We start from the raw sequence: 23,196 nt of genomic DNA, 5'->3' as shown, positions 1-23,196 counted from the left end.
AGAAAGAGAATTTTTCTTCATTATTTCGTTTTTGTTTACAACAAAATGTGTTACTTCGTGATTATTTTATTCTTAACGAAATACAAGTTTCTCCAAACTTCACAATGTACGGAAATGCGTTATATTTAACTAACAAAACGCCGCTAAACTCGATCTAAATACTCGTGAAGCAATGGTTAATCTTTTTTTTCCCTTGAATTCTCCTTCCATAACAGCATATCAATGAAAATTGATAGCGCAATAAGAATTAAAATATCCTCATTGAATAACATGGAGCGATAACTCGAACGCGATACGCGGTTCAAAAAAAATTCATAAGCCAATTTGCGGTCTACATTTTTCCTTTTCTTTACGGTTTTATTTTTTTATTTTTTATTTACATTGAAATTACTATTACTGAAATCTATAGCATTGCACGAAACGATGTGGAAATAAGGTCATACCGCGTGTCAGAATCCAGTCGTCGACATTCTGTACATTATAATGGACAGGTATCATCGTCAGGTGGTGCGGTTTTGGATGATTGCGGCTCAACCGCAAAACCGACGGTAGGTGAACCGAAAAATGACCTTGAAAAACTGCAACGATGTACGTGCAAGTACAATTGTATACGAATAATAATAATAATAATGATAATGATAATTGCAGGCGTCCCAGTTTTAACGCAATCAAAAATCGACAAGTATCCATACCATGTACTATGAGCATTGAGTATACCATATTTGTGTAATTGAACGCGGTTGCCTGCAGTTGCCGATGTGAACAGTTCTACATCCTGCACGTATTTCAAACAGCACGTATCATCCCTCACATCCATTCCATTCCCCGCAGTGTCCTTAGAGTTGAATGATCTCTAATTGAGCGGGACGGTCTACTAGCGGTAATTAGAAGCCGGCTAATGACGTTAATTACAATTAGAACTTGTAGAGCTCCGAAGCGAAGCGTCCGTAGCTCTGCACGTTGAATAGTACGTATCAAGGCGAGTTTGTAAACTGCACTATAGTTTACACCGAACTACATAATGTAGTACAGTACTACCGTATATACCTGTATATCAATTAATCCCAACAAAAGTTGACAAACAAACCGCAAATTAGGCGACTCTCTGTCAGCTGTACTGTGAAACAGATTCCATTATATACCACCGAATAACGCATACGTTGCACGCTTCATTTGCAACAATGACAAGTTGCGGAATATCTAGAGTTATATCAAGTTTCGGGTCTATGGTATCTGGCGTTAGACTAAGAGATCCACAAGTATCGCTGCAGTAGATCCAGAATACTCCTCTTGACTCATATTAATGTGGTTTAACTTACAAGTGCAGGCCAAGCCACGCTGCAGGCACTGACTGGTGCGGTGGTGCTTCTCAGTGGTTTCCCGTTCACCCTGTGAGGAGGATGATGATGGTTGTTGTTCGGATGGTTGATGACAAGTCCGGGGTGACGAGGGTCGGGTCGGTCTGCCCAGCAAAGGGCCTTCTCGACGAGAAAAAAGGAGAAGACAGCATCCCGGTAAGGAGAGAGCCACTCTCTTCGTTGCCACTCGACGTCGTCGTATTCTACGAGAACCTGGAAGCAGAAAAGGAAAAGTTTCGTTGTTATCTGTTGTTCGTATGTTCTAGACGCTGCGGTGATTAGTGTCGATTAGACAATGCGGTACGAAGAGAGTTTGTGCAAGGAAACAACACAGTGAGCACATTCTGTGGAATTGTAATCGTGTACTGTGTCACGGGTACAACGCGTCCGTCACACATTATTCCAGTGATCCGTACGCGTGACAAAATCCCGTCACGCCTGCACGTTTCGGTCCACTGATGCATGTATACAGCCACGCAAGCACGATCATCCGGGAATAACATCAAAATGATAAACAAAAACGATGGAGCGAAAAATGGAGCGACGATAAGAAGAAATTAAGCAGGAACTCGACCCTGGCTTCCATTGATAGAATGACGGATGAGTTGAAACTTGTTCGCGTTGACGAACACAAATGTATAAAAAATATTACTGGGAGAAAACAGAAAACGTTTGCACAGGTGTGAGATGGTCTGGATATCGGATCGTAATTGCTTTTTCATTGAACGTCTTTCGACGCAGCAAGGTGAACGAGTATTTGGACCACACGGCAAGAAATGGTGATTCATGAATTTCAAGGGTCAAAACGGGGGATTAGATTAGACCAGATTCTTGGTAACAGGTGGACTTCGGTTTGCCCACAACGATGGTGCCTGTTCAGGTGACGAACACCGTTCAATTCGATATCCAACGACCCCAATATCGTCGGCAATAACGCAGCGCCAGATCTGATTTTGAATCGGAACTGGTCCCTGACCACCAGAGCTAGCTAGCCGGCGTGCGAAGACCCCTGATCCCGAGGGAAATTTGAGATGCTTCTGACGAGGAGGCTCCGCATTCCATAAAAATCCTTCTATAGAACCGGTGATTTGATATTTCCGTCCATTCGCTGGAACCAGTTCCAACGTTTCCATAACTTTTAAGGTCCTGGGGTCATGCATGAGCGTCCGGAAAGATACTAACAATAAGAATCCGAATCGACCCGGCCATTAAACGGGTTTGAAGTGCGGCATGGACGTGTGACGGCGGATTCCGCAACCAAACGAAAGTGCTTCCGCGGTTCAGGACCCCGTGGATAGATGGCGGCTGCTATCGGAGTCGGGTACCAGAATGGCCGACGACGATCTCGGCGGCGGCGCCGCCTCCTCGACGGCGGGGGCCGCCCTCACGGTTACCGTGGCAACGGATGGCGGCCATCTTCGTAGCGGACGACAATTCCGCGACCTGCCTCAAACCTCTCCTCACAATCAGCAGCAGCGGGACGCGGGAGAGTGATCGGAGTCCTCCTCCTCCTCCTCCTCCTACTCTTTGGATAGCGTTCCCCACCATTTCTCCAGCTTCTCCTGCTTCTCCTCGTTATTCCAAGCAGCGCCATCAGCTACAGCAGCGCTCCAACCGGGAGGAAACTTTTCACCTTCCTTGTCTGGCGACCGGCTCATCCACAGTCTCTCTTACCGTCAACCGAGGGGTGTCACGACCCGTTTTCAGCTATACTCGGAGCTTAAAGAGGATGTTGAACTCCGAGGTGCAGGTTCGCTCTCTTCATCGTCAACGTCGCTGCATGCGCCGAAAATTCCTAAGGTTTATCTTTTCTTACTCTTCTTCTTCTTCTTCTTCTTCTTCGCGCGGGAACAGGTGCGACGCGTTACTGATGGGATAAGCAATTTCGAATGTAACTATACCACATGCCGTGACTTGCTCCAGTGATTGATGCTTCGGTATTTTTTTTTCTCAAAATCAAATTAATTATTAAATTACTCGAGTACTGCAGAGAATCGCTGCGATTTGAAAGCCTCAAACATACCCTTGAGGCTCGGGTAAAGATAAATTTGCGACTCTTTTACGCGCACGAATGAACGCAACAAATGAAACTGTAGTTAGTCTTGACTTTAAATGAAAGTACACCAGAATTGCGGATGAAGATGTCCGTATTTTATGGTTCACGAATTGGTCCAGACGAATTCAAATCACTTCCAGAAATCACTGCCAATCTATTTCATTTTCATTTCACTGATCCGCAACCAAACGCATTATACCTCTGTTTACTATTGATAATAGAAGGGATTTAAAAACCTTTTTTCATTTAAATATAAACTCGTCTCAATGTTTCGTGGTTATCTAAAGAAGGCTATCGAGGTTGAAGCCTGTTAGTTGAAAGCTGATACTATACGTTCTTGTGTCTAAAATACACATACATTTGTCGACACACGATGACGCAGTGCAGAGATACTTACGAGTGAAAATCGCGCGGGAAATCCGTGCAAGCGAATAAAGCACGTCACCGACGGTTATAGTTTGCAGTGTAGGTGTACTATACGAAACTCGTGACGGTGGCCTTGACCAATCGGAAATAGTCGACAGATGGTACGCGTGTACGGAACTATGACTATAAAAATTCAGCACTATAAACAGTTGAACGTCTTTTTATGCACGTATACGTAATATACGTATACTTGTGGTGGCGTATATTATACACGCGTCTTGGGGCAAAGAAGCAAATCGAAATAAGCGGGTCCAGCTTGTATTTGTTGAAGCGAATCTCGATGGTTGAACTTAAACCTCAAAAGCCGAGCACCAGAAGTTTGAAATGGCATATATGTATGAGCAACTGAGAAATGCCTCAAGCTGTCTAACAATCGCCAAGAATTGGTACTGAAACGAGGCTTCTTATACTCGTGTGTTCTATAACAGTAAATGACAACAACAGAATCGTGTTTCGATACAAAATGCCACACGGTTAGAATAATTTGCCATCAATCGATTGCATTGTTGGCATATTGCCAGCTTGGCGGCAAGACGTGAAGAGCATTCGTTGATTTTGCACGATTGATGAATAATTGACAAAAAGTGTATTATTGAGGGAATATTGGGAAAATTTTGATTGTTAACCTCAGGGTCCAAGAATCAGCGATAGAAGATGACGCAACTTGTTGTGCGGGTACCTCGCCGTCCTGTTCAAGTTAGTAACGTTATCGTAACGATTCATGCTGAGAAAAGAGAAAATCGTTGTTTCGCGATTTTCGAACTGTCTGTAAAATTCAGCAAGCCGTAATAAAACAAAACATACTCATATTTGTAAATATTAGTTCCTTAAAAATCACAGTAAAATAAAGAAAATAGCAATCTTTTTGCCCAATGTTTCGTTACGATAACGTTACTAACTTCAACCTCTTACTTTGCCAATATCACGTATAACTCTCTCCACAAACCGCGAATGAATAAATGACGTATATAGATACCATCTGTTGTTTTGTCTCAAAACATGCACGCGGCTGCAAATATACGATGTGAAACGTATGCTTTCTTCCATCATTTTTTCTTCAACACATACATGTATTAATAAAAAGAAAACCGCAGAAGCTGCAGGAACGTGGGTACTCGTCTCGGAGACGAACAACCCTCCGGGTATTCCGGTGTAAACGATAAGAAGCGGAATAAAAAATATAAATGTAGTAAACGTCGCAGGTGCAGGTAAGACTAAAAAGCTTTTCTAGCTAGCCCAACGTTATCGAACCCGTGGAATATAATCCGGGATAGAACAACGGCTAGCCTAGAATGGATGCTATACGTGCCATGCAGCATGGCGTCTATCTCGGTGAAGGTATACGTTTTGTTTTCCGTTAATATTATTGCAGCACGGCGTGAATTTAGCGGACGCCTCGAGCTCTTTTCTTCTCCCGTTCTCGTTTCCTCGTTTTCTCTCCAAGCACCAGCAGCAGCAGCAGCCCCATTTTCTCCTCTGCAAATGACGCCAGCCTTAGTTCAGAAGCTGTAGAGTAGGTAGGTAGGTTGGTACGAAGCCTCGGGGATGGGCGAGGACGCACTTGGCAACAAAATCAGTTTTTTCGTATTTATTTTTACCACTTTTTTACCTTCCTCCCCCCCCCCCCCCCCCCGCGCTTAGAAAAGCTCCGAGCTTTTCAGCTAGCAACAGCATCGCCGAGCTCCGCGTACGCGGAATCTGTGAATCTAGAACTCGGGTATATTTTTCACCTCCTACAGCTGCTGCTGGTGCCGCTGGTGAAATAGGCCGAGTACCGTGCAGCGTGTTTCGAGTGCTTGCAAGCAGCTCAGCTGAGTTCAAAACCCTTTCTGAAACGCTCCGCGTTGAATGAGCTTGCATGCATTATACCTACGTCCTTCCGTGCGGCGAGCGCGCTTCTCTTATATATTTAATGCATACGTTGCTGCACAAGTCGCGTTGGACTCGATCAAACGGAGGAAAGGAGAGGAAAAAAGAAAAATTGTTAATAAAAATTAAATTGGAGAAAATACTGACAATTTCCGTCAGTACAAAAAAATGTTCGCGATAAATCGTGAGACGGTGTCAGTCAAGGAAGTGTCAGGAAAGGCTGATGCGATTTTTTTTTTTTTTCTTTTTCATTTGCGCGCAGGTTTAATGTGATCGATCACTTTCTGTCGCTTTTATACACCCAACCTCGTTTTTACATTATATGTGACCGATCGCTTGTTCAACATCTGTCAAACGGAGATTCTTTCACGAAAAACTTGTTGCATCAATTTTGTTCGGTATATGTATACCTAATACCGATTTCCAATTAATGAATTTCATTTTTATTTTTAAATAGGTAGGTAACGTGTGTGTAACCCGTGCAACAATATTGATGGACGATGTAATAGGCGTATGAAACAACGATACCCGATGCAAAGGATCGTAACGAAAAATTGAGTTCCACATGGATCGCAATGAGCGAGTAATGACTGAACTCGAATCACTGTCGCGTAACGAGCTTTTTCCTGCATCTATATAATATCGCGGAATTTACGCGCGTCACGACGCGGGAATATAGGATACAGTTAATAACAGCAGAACTAAGCTCGTGCGGTAAACGCAGATTTACGACAGGCAACAACACGTAGCTGAGTAGGTACATACATAATGTAAGATAATGTAAGATAGCGAAAGAAGATACCGTCGAAGACTCGATTGCAGCAGGTAATGGTGTACGGTATGACGCGCGTCGCGGAATTAACAGGCAAGGAGTTGCAATCTTCTGCAATCTCCCAAGGACGAAAGATTTTTCTATTATACAGTTGCACAGTGTCGTCTGCCCCAAGGACAGCCGTAACATGAATTATTGTAACGATTATACGACTGCCAGGTACAGTGATAATAAAAATTATAGTACGTACCAAATACACGAGATTCAACCGATTCAGGGACGCATAATAGGTGTGCAATATGTGTTATACATATTGTAACGTGTTAAGACGTTACGGAAAAATGCAGGTAAGCGAGCTTATTCAGAGAATCAATTAAAATCTACATATTTGTACAGGAATGTGTTTGGAATGACGGTGATTTGCCAAAGAATTGTCCTGCAAGGAGAGTATCAGGCCTCGGGATCACGGATTCTGCTGAAACTTCCAAGCGTGTTTCTTTGTCGTTATTTCGTTATTTGAGAAATGAACAACCCGAACAAAAAAAAAGAGAAAAATAAAAACGAAGCATCCGTGAGGGCGAAATCGCTTGATCCAACGATCCCGCGGGCACGCACCCGATTTCCGTTACCACCTTGGCGATCCCTTCGCACCATGTGCAGGAGGTCATGCGTCGCGTGTGATTGCCGAGGTGCAGCGTGGCGTTGTTGGTCTCTCCGTGACGTCTGAGCGAGGACGCGTTTCCCCCCTCCTTCGATAGAGTGAGACAGCGATAGAGAGAGAGAGAGAGAGAGAGAGAGAGGGAGAGAGAGAGAGAGTCACCGGAAGTTGGAGGCCACTTGCTGACCTTGTCACACGTCGCCGCGTCGCGTATATAAGCGTCGACGGCTGCACGCTGGTTGGACTACATACGACAGGCGTTTAAGGTTCGTTCGGGAGGTGGGAGCCACGCGGACTTCTCCTCGCAAATGACGAACTACGTACGCGTACAACGTTAGGACTTTGCCCAACACGCAGTTTACGCACCTGTACCTGGGCAGGTGGACGAGCCGGCGTTTCGAACGCATAAAACTAACAGGTGCCGAGGCGAGGCTCTCTTTCACAATGTCCGAGACTCATACGCCGAACGATATTTTCTACGCTTTGGCATTTTGATCGCAAGCAATTCCGTTACACCGTGATTTTTGCATTTTAATTTTTTGTCAAAAAAGAAAACAATCCAAAAATACTTGACGAGTTTGGAAAACACGATCACGTGTCCGAGAAAATTTGTTGGGGGATGGGATTTGGACTTGTAGTCGATGATTGGGACGCTTTGAACCTCCGGTAGCGTATCTACGCAACATGCTTGTGTAAATAAGAAAGTTGAGTGAAAAATACGCCGACTATGTACAACGTCGAGATGGTTATAATAATTCCCTGACGTAGATGGACGTATGTATGCATATTATATACATAGTACGTATTAATTTAGGCTCGTTTTGTAACTTGACCCAAAGACCGACCCCCGAAGTGGAGAAACTGAACTAAGCGAGAGAATAACGGACCTTTATGCAGCGGCGCTGTGTTCGCTGCAACAGTAAAGAAATGGAACGAGAAGTAAAAGGACAAAGAACAAAATGAAAGAAACTGAGATATTCACGAGGCTCAAGTCAATAATAACGTTAACGTAACGAATAATTACTATTCTTCAAGTTTATAGCGACTTTCAAGTAGCTGAGTTTTCAAAATATGAACAAGTTCTGCCTCGTTACGATTTACTGAATTTTATACTGCATTACTGCAATTGGAAAATAACGGTTTTTCCCGAAACGTTAATCATCGCAATAACCTTACCGACTTCAACCTAATAGATATTCACTCTTTAAGCAAGTAGGTGTAGTTTTTATCGGCTGTGATTATACGTATTTTTCCATAACGCAAAGCGATTTCAACTCCGTGAAACGCTGGATTGTAACGACTTTCGAATGTGCGTATAAACCAGAAGCTAACGGTTAAATATCGAAAGAGCAATATGGCTGCTACCGTCAAATCGAAACACAATACCAATTTTCTGTCACAATGCAGCGAAGTACAGCCGAAAAACTGGGTCGCCTAATCTAATCTGCGTCAATTTAGACACTTGAAAGCGAGGTCTGCCGGCTCTTTGGCTTTGGCTCCGCTTTCGACGGGATACGTTTATGTGTTACACGTATTCGTACACGGATCGGCTTTATATCTGACGGCAAAAAATCGAGTGAGCTCGAAACTGGATCGGCACATCCGAAAAGGTGGGAAGCATGACGAAAGGTCCAAAAACAGTTATACTTAACAGCACGAAATTCGTTCGTTCTATACAATATCTACACTTATTTCATATCGATGATGATTTTGAAAAGAAAAAAACTTTCAAGAAGCAATCTATCAGCTGTATAGGTTCTTCATCTTTGATAGCAGTCAGAATTGGCCGTACCTACGCTGTTAAAAATTTCTGTATAGAACTTCCTACGGTGTGTATTGGAAGTTTTATTCGGATACGAAACAGTAAACCATTCGCCATACGTTCCTGTTTATTCAATTTACCGATACAATATATTTCCTACACGATTCGGTAAGAAGAAATTACTTTTTTGGCGTTCTTCTTATAAATTTTAGTAAAATCAAACATTTGTATCGTAAATTCAAGGCAAACACACAATAGTTTACGTAGCTACACTGGATTTGTAATTGTGCAACCCGATTTCGTGATTTGACACCTCTTTTCTACGGGGAATGTGTAGTAAATTCGCAATCATTTTTAACAACGTACGTATAAATTCAACCTCGAAAATGACGATTTATAATCTCTGTATCGGTGTCGCGAAATTATCTAAAAAACAATTTACGTTTAAACACATACACATCTGTAAGCGAGAAAATCGAATATAGCTTAAGTCGATTCGCCTATAAGGCTGTATATATACGTATACGAATAATAACTATACATAAACCGTGAAATGAAACTCGGCACTGTAATTTCAACCATATTATACACAGCGGCGCTTTCGTAACACAATTACCGAAGTAAATAACGAAAATTTCATATTACTACACGGGCCATTCACGCACTCGGTAGTAATACACACACACACACATAGATGCATAGATGCAGAGAGACATATTACTCGTAACGGTCAATCGTAGTAAAAAGAAACGAAAGTGCTCGACTCCGTATTTCGCTGCACAGCTGTAATAACACTGTGCGGGAATCGGGACCACTCCGGGTATGCCGAGTTGATACACACAGCGAACTCGTCGACTTTCTCATAGAAATTATCATCGTCGTGCGCGCGTGTGTGTGCATAGAGAACGGTACAGGAGGCGCGTTCCGTTTCACAAGTTTAAAAAAGAAAAAAAGGAAAGAAGAGGAAAAAAACGAGACCGGCTGGTAGCCAGCGATATTTCGGAATCTTTAAAAATAGCGGCGCCTCCGGATTTTCATTACATTTCGCAGTTTCTCTTTCTCACTCTCTCTCTCTCTCTCTCTTTGTTTTTCTCATTCCTCGGTCGGCTCATCCACGCGTCTTCGCTCGAGAAAATATTCTTACGCTCTCAAGTGTGATTATTCACAGAGCTGTGCGATATTCGGGTATAAGAATCTCGTCGATCGATGATCTTGAAACTAAACGGCAGACGATCGATACAAGGTTCGATATTGTCGCAAACTAATTCATCGAGTATCGGAATATCCGTTAATTCGCGGTAGAATATTGTTGTCAGTGTGACGAGAAAAATGGCGCGAAAGTTTGCACGAGTGTGTCATTCGCGGCGGACGATGAATCACCGAAAGCATGCGGCTTGGCAGCAGCGGAGCGGCGGCAACACCGGGGACAAAACTTTCTCGATGACCGAGCCCGGTGCTCGAGATCGGATATGGACCCCTTTAACAGTCCGGAACGTTAATACGGCCATTCAAGCCGATGGAACAACGCGAGTTCCGACTCTCGGAGATATTCTTCGTCCTCGAGGCTCGCGGCTGCGAGCTATCGATGGCCACTAAAAGCTGAAAAGAATCGATGCATCGATTAATCGAGTCAAAGTGTTCGTGGAAGTGGAAAAAAAAAAAAGAAAAAAAAACCGATTGTGAGGAAAAAAAACAATCGATTGTTTCTTGTAATTTTTACCGCGTGCGTTATTTCGTTTCGCAAGTTAATTTTTTCTGCGCCGGATTATATTTCAAACATTTTAAAAATATATCGTCATTGAATAAGATGAAACGACGATTCCGGCGCGACGTATGTAAAGAATATATAATTATATAAAATTAAATCTTTCATACTGCGCTTCGTTTCTTTTTCTTTTTATTTTTACGATGATTGCTACGTTTACTAACAAGCTTCGCGCTGATGCGTAAATGAGTATTATGACAGGCTGTACGAACTCTATTATAATTTCTGAACCGCGAGTGTAATACTTCGAAGATATCCAGGGCAGGTATTTAATCGATCGGAAGCACGACCCGCATGACGAATGTCACGATGAAATATTCATAAGAGATGGCAACGACGGAAGGATGGATTATGGATTATGACGACGAGTGTACTTGCTTTATTACACATGCACGTATACGGTTGAGGTTCGAGTTTTTATTTTTATAAGCGCGGTAAACGCGCGATTAACTTCTCTCAAATCATCGTTCATGCTGATCGTGAGCTTTAAGCTTACAATCGGTGTTAGAGGATCAGCTGTTACTCTAGAATGTACATCCGATACATAGGATAAAAATAGCCTCGGAATGTTATAGAGGTTGTTCAGAGAGAATTGAAGAATAAATGGAAAAACAAAAAAAAAAAAAGAAAACAACTGTGAGAATTATTGCAGTCTGAAGAAGAACAAAAAAAAAAGATTAGACTGAAGTTAGTAACGTTAACATAAGGATACATTGGGAGATAAAATTGTTATTATTATTAGACAATCTTGAGACGACTTTCAAGGTTTTGGTTTTTCAGAATTAGTGTATATATTGTTTATAATGGTTTACTGAAATTTCGGAAAGTTACAAAAATGCCAATTAGCGATTTCTTCTGAACGTGCATCGTTTCGGTAACGTTACTGACTTCATCCTTATAAAAAAAAAAAAAAAAAACAGATTAGCATCGAATGAAAATGCGAAATGACAAATCCTGTGAGAAATAAATTAATCTGGGCGCTATCGCGCTATGAAAAATGTATACCCCATCTTCTGTGTACAAACGACAAAGCTTTGTTTTTTAAATTGAATTCTACACGTTTAAGAAGTGAGACAAACGTATGCGATGATAAATCGATTAAAAATGAATTTTAAGTAAATGAAAAAAGGAAAGGAAAGAAAAGAAAAACAGCGTGAATTCAGTTTTCGTCAAAATTAATGCCTGTAACAACCCTTGTGGCACATTTCGACCGTAGAAAACCTTGACACGGAAGCAACCGAAACGCAAGTACATAATTTGAAAAGAGCGAGTCTGTACAACGTATATATATCCATACACCTTTGATGTTCTTCCCTCGTATTGTTGCAATAATTGTACATTTTGCACAGTTGAGTATGTGTTGCGTGAGGAGCGAGCCCTTTGATCCCGTAAACGAGGCAAGAAGGCGTCAACCTGGGCTGGGCTGATTTATGAATCAAGGGAAATATATCTGCCCGTGCCGCCTTCTCGCTTGCGCGTGTATGCACGCGTGCACGTACGCGTGTGTGCACGTGATATACCCGATGCCGAAACAAGGAACGGAGAAACGTAACGTGCGTCATGCACGAGGCCGCACACACACGTACACGGAGGCCCTGCAGGGTAATTAGACAATAACTTTCCGGCCGGAGTGCCGCTCGCGTGCTGCGTCTATTTCGCGTGCTTATCCGCGTCTTTGCTTTCCGCTCCCGCCGCTAAAGGGTCGATACGTGTGCCTGCCCACATGCCGTATATTACACCCATGTACATGCCGTAAACACCGAGAACGATTTTCGTGTAGGTATATGAAATTGGCCGAGCAGAAAATCCCGCTTATTATTATATCATCGGACCGGATGAGGAGACGCGTTCGGGTGAAGCTGCACGGCGAGGGCTCGGCGGGAGGATTCAATTCCGCAACTTTCATCTTTGAAATTAAAATCGAGACCCGCGCACCTGCCGGGATAAAACCAAATATCGTATATCGTGTCGTGTGAAAATTCATTGAGAAGAGAGTCCAAGTTTTTGTGTAATGTATAACGCATGCTGTGTAATATACGTATGGTTTAACGTAGAAATTGTCAAATTACAGAGTGTCGAAACAATGACGTGGGTGGCGTGCGTGAATTAATTTTGCGAAACTGAAAATAACGAGTCGCATAATAAATATACACCTACTCGTAGTTTTTGTTTTTTTTTTTTATGCGCGGTTTTGGTCAAGAAATTGTGTCCCATGTAGAAAAATAATTTCGGCAAAGTCTTCGCGGAACGTCGCAAAATCCAAGCGTTAAGTTGTTCAAAATAGTCAACGTCAGCAGGACATGTGTAAAAAATCGGCCAATTTTGACATCAAGTATCGAAGGAGGAGATTCGTTTTTAACCAGGTTTTAAGTAAATAAAAACCACTAAAAGACCGCTTTTTCGTGCTAGCAAGCTCCGCAATTTCACGTTTCATGACTTCTACTGTCACGATATATAGATCTAGAATTATCGGAAATAGCAGGCGTGAGACGGGAGAGTCGAATTTATTTTTTATAATAATGAACTTTGTATATTGCTATAAATTTCATTCTTCTTCGTTGAAAAATATCGATTTCGACATTCGGGCATTATTTCTTATCCAAAATCACGTACAAATGAAAACGTCAGCGGCTTTGTACGACATGTTTATCGTAGGTGCTGGAATTTCACTCGCGAATCCCCTTAAGAACGAGAAAAACGTTTTTCCTCGGGGTGAGAAATGTGCTTAAAAATATCTGCATGCAGCGGAGAGGCATGCGCAGAGCAGCGCAGACACGCATAAACACAAACAAACAAGCGGATCGAGTTGCTAGCCGGGGAACCGAACGGGTGTAGGGCGTTGCCCGATAAAATAGAGGCGAGATTGGCTTTAATCAAGCTCTAGCCTCGCTCGCCGCCGCCGTCGATGTTGAACCCCCTTGAAAACCGTGAGGGGTTCGCCTATCGGCGTACGTATCAGAGCGTAATGTCCCCCGATGCGGTAGAGATCCGCGTATAACACGTACGGTAGAGAGTATACTGTAAACGTAGATCCGTCCCTTCTTACACACTTCTGCAAGTTTATCGATATTCTATGCCAGCCGTATTTATACAAGGAATTGGGGTTAGAAGTTGAGATAATGGAGAAAATAGCAAAAGGGTTGCAACGTCGAATTTTTCAAAGACGGAAAATTATATATATATATATTATAAAATTTACGAAAGGTTGAAGTACGGAGAGAAAAAGTTACGCAGAATTGTCGGAATACGATAAATGTGATGAAAAATAAATCCAATAACAAAATTATTATCATTCGTAAAGATATTTATGTATTACGTAATAATACTTCGAACGTGTAAATGTGCGGTTACTTTATATGAGTCTGAAATTTAATGCAACGTCATAAAATCTTTCTATTTTTACTAATATTCTCAATCGTCGTCAGATTTTGGTTAATATATTCTCAATCTCGTTATCGAGCATGGATCAATTTGATGAAGTATATAATATACACAAGTATTTTTTTGTTATCAACGATAGAAAGTTTTTACAAAAAACTAACTTCAATGAAGTAAGAATTTAATCCAAGGAAATTTCAAGCGTTGCAAATTCCTTGAAATAAAATAAAAATATAAAGTTAAAAACCACGCCTTGGTCAATTTATTAAGAAACTTTTCTCATTTAAATTTGAATTTCGAGTTGTAAAGAGAAATGTTATTACTAAAAATATCAGACGAAACTGATACGAGTATAGATATTGTATTGGAAGTAGACGGGGAATCCCTCGCGTCCTTTGCCAAGGATAATACATGCGATGCCTGGAACGCTGCAAGGACGCGGACGAGGACGAAGCGCTTTTAGACGTCGGCGATGGAAAAGCATATCCCCTTTAACTACGCCATCCACCCCTTCGGAGTAACTCGACGTACGCTTCCCAAATTCACGTGTATTATACAATAAGTAATTACGATACGCACTGAGCTCGGAGAAAACCTTTTGCTTGCTTTGTCAACGAAAATTGATTTTCTTCATAAATAATATATAAATAAACGAGTTAAATCCTCTGAAATTGCAAAAAATTATTCCGATACATACTAAATTTCGAAATATTTTTCCAACTGACAAAATTCACTTGTTTAGAAATCCTTTTTTTCTAAAAACAAAGAAAAAAATTAAAAAAAAAAAAAAAACAAGGTATCTACCGATCCAATAAAGTCAGCAATACTAGATCGTGATACTGTCAAGATATACAATTAATTCTAAAGTTTTTCATAATCAATCAAAATTTGGTCAGAAATCAAGAGAAGAGCTAGGCTTACAATTATGTAACGTTTTCACTACATTCGAAGCCCCGAAATACCTTCTTGTGTAGTAATGAATTTTTCCGACTAATTAATATCTGAAGGAATCAAAAAATGGAATCGAATTGACGGGGTTCCGTTGACAGTGAAATTGATTTATTAATAAATAGCGACGAAACGTGCAACATTTTTGAATTTCACTACACAAATCAGCAACGACAAAGAAAGACAAACTTTGTTCAAATTCAACCAGGGAACGAACTCGACGTCGACCACGTGTTTGGTGACCTTGTTGACGTGGGTATATAATAACACTGATCGTGAGTAAGAATCATTAGAATAGAATTGAATAATAAAAAGTGTGTGTGCCGACATTTACGACTGTGTAATCAACTTTATAGCAGTTGATGAAAACTTTTATTACTTATACGTTTACTTTTCAAACTTGAAGCCGAAAAAAACGAGAGAAAAACCGAAGAAACGTAAAGGCTTTTTATTTAAATAACGAGCGAAAAGAAAAAACAATAGTCAAAGCAGATAAAACATCACGTTACGAGCGAATTTTTTTCTTATTCCTAATGAAAATATCAATAATTTTTCCAATTCCATCCAGGGTATTCCAGATACTGAAAAACCGTTCAAAACCAACACGATGTATTATTACGAAAATCTCTATTTTGTCCCGTTTACAATAATAGTTGTCGATTGGTTCACCCGAATTTCGGGTAAAAGGCAGCACGAAATTCCGTAAAACATGGAAAAGGGATTTGACAAATTGGAAGTATGAAAGCATGTTAAATGATAGAAAATGATAACGGGGCTAATTTATAAGAGAGAGAGGTAAAGATGACGTATACCCTCCCCGCAGTGGGTTATACGCATCATTACTACACCCAGGTATTGAGTACCTATGTACAATGTATATCTATATATATATATATATATATGTATATGTATATGTATACGTATAATACACGGGAGACGGAGAATTATTCGACGGGGGTTTTTCGCGGTCCTTTGGGGGATAGGAGGGAGGAGGAGGTTTTGGTCGTTCGGAGTTCTAGGGGGCGTCTCAGCGACTCGAGCACCGGGTTTATGCCTGAGTTATGATCGGTTCGGCTCACCAGGCGGGCCGGGAATCTCGGGACCGCCTTAATTTAACGTATTTCGCGAATACGGACCGAGGTTGCGATTTTTAACGAACCCCAGTATATCAAGGGCCGAGCGGGCGGCTGCAGGTTCCAACCGAAACCCCATTAAATGCCAAATCCACCGACGTGAAAGCGACTTATACATACAGGTACGTATATAACAGTGATACTACTCGTTGTAATACCCGTGGAAAAATTGCGCGTGACGCGGGAATTTAACGAGGCCAAATTTCAATTTATATGTATTATTTGCAAACGTTGTTACACGGCTTGTGTGTTCTCTGTGTGATCAAATCCGTGCGATCGTTATCTCGATAAATTAAAAAAAAAAAATCTTGTTGGGGGAAAAACAAAGAAAAAAATCCAATCAACGGCACGTAATTTTCGATCTGGGGTATTTGCTTGAATTTTCTTCGAATTGAAAAAAGAAGAGATGCGATCTGGTTATATTTGGTTTCTCCGCCGATGCGGAAACTCGCGTAATTTTCAGCGCAACCTTATCACTGACGTTACGTTTCACCTAGAATCCGTCGACGAGCGTTGGAGGACGAGGAAGAAGAGAAGAAGAGGGTGGTGGTGGTGGTGGTTCAAGAGAGGTAAAGAGCCAGAGAAAAGAGAGCAGAAATCATCCCCTCGCAGCTTCGCAGCGCGTAACGCACAAGGCTGACGTAGCGCCTCGTCGACCTCGTTTCTCCGTCGGACGTTACGTCGACGAACGCTGCGTTCAACGGCGACCCAATTCCGAAGGAGAGTCGAGGCATCGGTGCTCGTCGTGGTGCCCTTTTGGCGCTGCGACGTCGAGAGTCGCGATGAAGAGTGGAGGGGTGAAGGGGGGGGGGGGGGGGGGGGGGAGGGAGAGAAGCGAGATTAATATTATTATTATGGTAACAATGAATGTTACAGGAAATTACGAAATCAAGAGATTCGTGTCGTATTTTTGTCATATTTCGTAATCCGATGATATTGTGTTTAAATATGCGTGTAATACGAAAGAAAGAGGAAAAAGTTTCAAGAAAAAAATTGCGAGAATAACGTTTTTCTTCTGCTTTTTCTTTTTACACGAAATGCAAACAAACGGCGTGATAAATAATCGACTCCGCAACTAAAATTTCCCGTGTCCACATCTGGGAAGATCGAATATATTTCGTGAAAAGGAACAAAAAAAAAAAAAAGTAAATAAATAAAACAGAAGAAATTTCAACCATGATTCGATGAGCTTTGCATTATTGTGGAGAAAAAAAAAAGTTCCAGACTATAACGATGATTGCGTCGTAGTACGTTAGTTTTTTTTCATCGTGTTTTTTCTACCGGATTCGTAAGCGAGAAGCGAGATAACCCTTGATTAGAAATCTTAAACCTCCAAGAGATCGCAATATGTGCTACTTTCTTCGTCCAATCTCCTTCCACTTTGATCCGCTGACTCAATAGTTTCAACTAGAACGCAGGAGGAAATTGTAAATACATGGCTGTGCGTATGTGGAAGAAGTAAGAGAGAAAAAAAAAACTGGGACCGGTAGATACAGAAATTTAGTAATAAACAATAAAATCGATTTTCCTCGATTCGTAAAGCTGATTACACCGAAAATTTAGGTAACTAATTGAATTTGGGTAAAAAAAAAAGAAACATGCCGTCCGCGTTTCCACAGTGAAGAATAAAATTTCTTTAAAATATCATACAGGTAAATGTATTCACTTGTTCACCTTGATTTGTGTTGTTCGATTTTTCGCTTGCTTGAAAAAATCTAAAAAATTTGCTTAAAATCCATGGAACGATTGTAGGATTCAATTTTTCTTTTTTAACAACAAGTAAATATTGGCCAACGATAAGGAGTGATCAAATAATTTGATGCGTACCGAATGAATACGCTAAACAATCTCTTGATTGGAATAAAATTGATCGGAACTTGAATAATTTTTGTACACGAATCATTGAAAATACCGTAATTATCGAAACACTCCACCTCGGTAAAGTTTTCCACATACGTCAATATTCAAATAAGTCTTATTTCTGTATCCGACGCGTAACCTGCGTTCATGCAGGTACGTATGCGAGATACGACATGATCGACACGTGATAAAAAAAAAGTGCGGGTGTTGTCCCCGTTCTCGCGAGTATGGATTGGTAGGTGCAGGGTAGGACAGGCCGTTGTAAGTCTGCCTCGTTGTTGCCTGGCAACGAACGAACGGCGACACCAAGGGCTGCGGGGGTGGCGACCGAGGGGAGGAAGAGGTGAAAGAGGCGGGGGAGGAATGGGAGGAAGGGGTGGACCATTCAAATGCCTCTCGGGAAGGATGCGAGGGCGCGGAGAACAGTGAGACTGAATACCAGAGGCACCAACACCACCACCACCGCCGCCACCTCGGCTTTATCTCACCCTCGCGAATTCGGACAGACTTACATTATGGATAATAATAACTATATCGAGAGCGGGAAATTAATATCTGGTAGGTTTCACCGTCCGCGGTTCGATTACCGAGCTCAAAACTACGCGATTGCGTGAAAAGGGAGAAAAGCGCGTACGGAGAGGGAAATTACAAATGTTGAAAATCCTTGAGGGAGTTTGTATTTTTTTTTTTTTTTTCCTACTTTGTTGGGAGCAAATGTATCCTTTCGAAAATTGTCGTTGGACTTTGTCGACAAGCAGTTTCTTCGGCGACGACAGACTCCTTTGCTTTGTATAAACAATCTATTAACAAAGCTATGTTGTTAATTTTTTTTCCTTCGCTTTGTTTCAATTTCGCAATTTCTGACTGCAATTTCTTCTCTCTTTGTTCTTTCTTTCTTTTTTTTTTGCTTTCTCCAAAAAAACACCGTTATATTATAGATACGGACTCTGCATAATTGTAAATAAAATCCCGAGGGGAGTCCGAGGCTGAACCGTTGTAAAAACACGTAGGGGAAAAAAAATTTTTAATTTCCGGAATAAAGTGGGCGGCGATCACTTAAAATAACAAAGCTTTGTATGTGGACGGTTACACGCGGAGGGAATGGTAATTTTTTTTTTTTTTTGGTACAGGGTAAACAAAAAATAAATATTTCGAAGGCCTGGTCGACCTTCCCTTAACCCTTTTTTCAGTCACGCGATTCCGTTACCTTTAAATGCGAAGAAAATTCAGGATATTGCATGGAATATGAAAAAAATTTCAAAACGAAAGAAAAGAATGCCACTATAGTGCAATTTCATGATAAAAAGAAGAAAAGATTTTGTGCAAAGTGGAAAATATCTGCGAATAGCTCTATAGTGTTTTTCTCTTCTTCTTTATTTTGGAGATTTTAGCGAGGCTGAAGAGGTGAGATGGGTTAGCAAGTTAGTGAAATTAAAAAATGTCACGTACAACCGTTTACTGATTTGGCGTTGAATGCCCGCTATGCATATGATATATATACGCTATACCTACATGTCAAAGGAAAATCCCTGCCAGCTTCGCTGTTTACAATATGCATACACGTGTCGTACTTGAAATACCCAGAGGAGACATACAAGCCTCGGTTAATCTGACGCTGAACGAGGGCGCACCTCGTATTACGTACAACATCGTACTGTGTGTGTATACCATCTATTGGAAAGATAAAGATAAAAATAAAAAAAAAAGGAAAGAAAAGAAATCAAACAAACCCGTTCGAATATCTCCGCGCGAGGGAAAATTTCGCTCGCACCCTTATAACTACCGGAAAATGTCCTCATGACGTCAGAGCTTGGTTATCGGCGCCATTTTGTGACCGGATAACCTAAGTTTTTAATTTTAATGGAGGTAAATCGTAGTACTTGCGGTTTCAAATTACTCATGTCATAGAAATTAATTAAGCATAATCAATAATATACCTACTCTACCATCCACATGCGAAAAAACAGGGTCAACGGTCAGCTGTCAGCCTGGTTGCATTAGTTTGATTTTTTCCCACCAGACGACGCATCGCAAAGCTACAATCCCGATATTTATGCCGAAAGGTTGAGAGGGAAAACGAAAACTAGAGGAAAACCATATGGAAATGTTGTTTCTTTTTTGTGGGATCGAAGGTTGTGACGATTAGTTTTTTGAAAATATCGTAATTTCGCAGTTTTATGATAATCTGAAATTGAATAAACCGCAAGGAAAGCAAAATTTTATTTATACATAAATGTCGGAAAGTTGATTTCCGCAAATTCATTCCAACATTGGAATATACTGATATTCGCTTCAGAGTTTCGTCACATCAAAGTTGTACCAAAGGATTGTCACAAATTTTCGGGAAAACAAAATCCATGACATTTCCAGGTTCTCCAGGATCTGAAACCTAGTTTTCCCTGAGATTTTCCCAATTCTAGTAAATTACTAAAAGCTGAATCGTTCAGCTTAAACTTGTTACCTCAAAAAATCATTTCTCATTCCCAAGATACAAAAACTGACATGTTCAGTTTTTTCCATGACGAAATTCAAAGTCCCCTGAAATTTTCAGGTTTTCTAAATCTGGTTCCTTTTCAGATAATATATCAGACTTTCTTACGAAACTAGCTTGCTTGCAACGGTATAAAAATACGTAGACCGGTGAACCACTCCGTTGTATCCGCATCCTTCGATCCTTATACTCTACTTGGGTGTTCTTTTGTCCGTCCGAGATGCTTCGGTCTACTCAAATGACCCAAAGCCCTTGACTCGTGGAGTACGGTGCTCGTGCCTGCGGCCAAGGATTATGACTACGAGAGTCTCTGGAACTCGACATTTTTCGTCTGTTGTTCAACAATGTTTGCTTCTTGGTCTGCTCAATTCTCCGGCCTCTCTCTCTCTCTGCATCCTCGACCGCGACAGCATAAATTCTGACTTAAAAATCAGCTTTCGCAATATAAACGATTTCATTTCCCACAATTTCCAGTCATTCTGAACGGATAAACGACTTTGAACCATCCAACGTGAACTCGCATAAATTTAAACTCCCTACATCGTACTTCGCATGCCTTCGAGCGATTCTATACGCGATGATGACTCGAGTAACTTGTCGACTAATGACGTTGCCGAAATGATTGGCAAGAAAAAAGAGAGAAAAAAAAAAAAAATCCGAGACAAAACCAACAGTTCGGACTTTCAGTCACAGCACCGAGTCCGTAAGTCAGTCGCTTCACGTTTATAATACGACTTGAAGTGATTTGAAAGGAATTCTCGGTAAGAGATAAACTTGACTTATTTTCACGTACGCTTCGCGGTAGGTGAACGGAATATATTTCTTCATTCCCTCGTCTTTGTAATTACAGTAAGTTTTGCTTCTTTCCTTTTCTCTCTCTGTCTCATCTCTCGAGTAGACATTCAATGATTTTTAATCACAATCTATGCCATGGCAATTCTACACAATAACTGACCTATTCGCCGAGCGTCAGGTTTCAAAGTTCAAGGGCGAGGCCGTACACCTTGTACAAAATCATCATTAATTTTACTCTAACTTAAATTTTGTGAGAATTTGTTTTCTCTCTTTTCTCACTAGCTGTTGTTTACGGCGATTTTAAGGATATTTAGTGCTACGTAAGTAGAAGAGAAAAAAATTGAACAGGAGTTGCGAAGAAAGTAGAAAAAGATATCATAAGTCTTTTCGATTTATCCAGTCTCTTAATCCTTGTTCAAAATTAACGTTGTTAATTTTATTAAAAGAATAAAAATTCACTTTTATATTTACTACATACGTTATTCATTTTCATAAAAATGATTAAAAAATCTATAAACAGACGTATCTTGCATAAAAATAAATTTCGACGTGCAGTTAATACCCTTGACCGGAAACTGCAAATCATTAAAACTCACTTCCAATGGTCAAAGCTAGAATCGAAACACCTGATCAATCCGGTTGAGGAGACGATTTCCACCTCATTCTTTAACGTCGTCGCTACGAGTATTCGCAAATGTTTCGTAAGGTACGACGAAAAGTTTTATCTGACATTGACGTTGTTGTTGTTGTTGTCGTTGTTGTAGCTGTCGAAGTTTCGTTGCCTACAAGACGCAAGTTGTACGAGGGGCGGAGTGGCACTAGACAAGGCTGTACCTACACGAACTTCATCTCGCGAAGGAAGTTATGGAAGTGGGAAGGTGTCGTTACACCCACACCTTATTGTTAGCCTCCTCCGCGCATCGCACACCTGAGGAACAACTTTGGTTTTACAGCGTATTCGCATCTCCGCACAACGATGACTAGGACTGTGCAAAATGGAACGAAGCGTTTCGATCGTTCTAGGGTGTTGTGGTTCGTGTCTCTCTCTTTCTCTCTCTCTCTCTCTCTCTCTACATATATATATATAGATATATATCTCTTACAACCGTCAGAGACAGAGAAACTTCTTCTTTGTTCACCTTCAACGCGCGAAACCGGGATATATAATCGACGGTTTCACCCAGCTGGTATTATACGCACCAGCTGGGAAATATTGTGCCAGAACTAGTGCCACGGTTTTTGCTCCGCCGTATCCGTGGGCAGAAGAAATAGGCAGAAACGACGCTCGTCGTCGTCATCATAATCATCATCATCATCATCATCATCATCATCATCATCATCACCGTCATCATCGTCGTCGTTGTGGAAATGAGAGAGGGTTTTTTTCATATCTGTTTTATTTACCTATAGTGCGAAAAGTTTTTCACCCGGCAACACATGCTGTCGGTAAAATAGCTCGAGGACAAAGGTGCGGAAGGAAAGAGAAACGGAGAAAGCAAATTTTGAAAGACAAATTCGACGTGAAAGTTTCTTTTTCATTCTCTGTTTCGATCAACTGCTTCACATCGAATCAATACGTATACAAAGGGTCTAAACTCGATGTTTATCGGAAGTTATTTGTTTATTCACGATAATCTGTATTATATCATCGTTTGTTTGTCCCGAGCAAAGATGTTAAACAATCTTGAATAGATAAATATTGTCTGCTTACATTTTACACCCATAATCATTACAGGTATGGAATATCGTATAATTCTAACAACGCGAATCGACTCTTAATTTATATTCGCTTGAATCGACTGCAGTGTAAATAAATTATCGACACGTGTGTGAGGTAGTAAACACGTGTCGTGTTCTGTCCGCTCCTTCGTTACACACATATCCCATATTATATTCATTATTCCAAATTTTTTTATGCATCCGTT

The 23,196-nt window shown here is 41.0% G+C and overlaps 1 protein-coding gene across 4 annotated transcripts in view; it reads right to left on the bottom strand.

Moving 5' to 3' along the window:
• LOC124307516 (probable JmjC domain-containing histone demethylation protein 2C) overlaps positions 1 to 23,196 on the bottom strand; it is a 202,365-nt gene that overhangs the window by 151,274 nt on the left and 27,895 nt on the right. For all 4 annotated transcript variants that reach the window (XM_046769255.1, XM_046769251.1, XM_046769254.1 and 1 more), the window contains exon 2: positions 1,320 to 1,571. In XM_046769255.1, coding sequence (XP_046625211.1) covers positions 1,320 to 1,571 — 252 coding nt within the window. The remainder of the gene's footprint in view (positions 1 to 1,319; positions 1,572 to 23,196) is intronic.

The sequence above is a fragment of the Neodiprion virginianus genome, chromosome 6 (genome assembly GCF_021901495.1).
Source record: "Neodiprion virginianus isolate iyNeoVirg1 chromosome 6, iyNeoVirg1.1, whole genome shotgun sequence".
Lineage (NCBI taxonomy): Eukaryota > Metazoa > Arthropoda > Insecta > Hymenoptera > Diprionidae > Neodiprion > Neodiprion virginianus.
The sequence above is the reverse complement of the archived record's forward strand: the minus strand, read 5'-3'. Positions and strand labels throughout refer to the sequence as shown.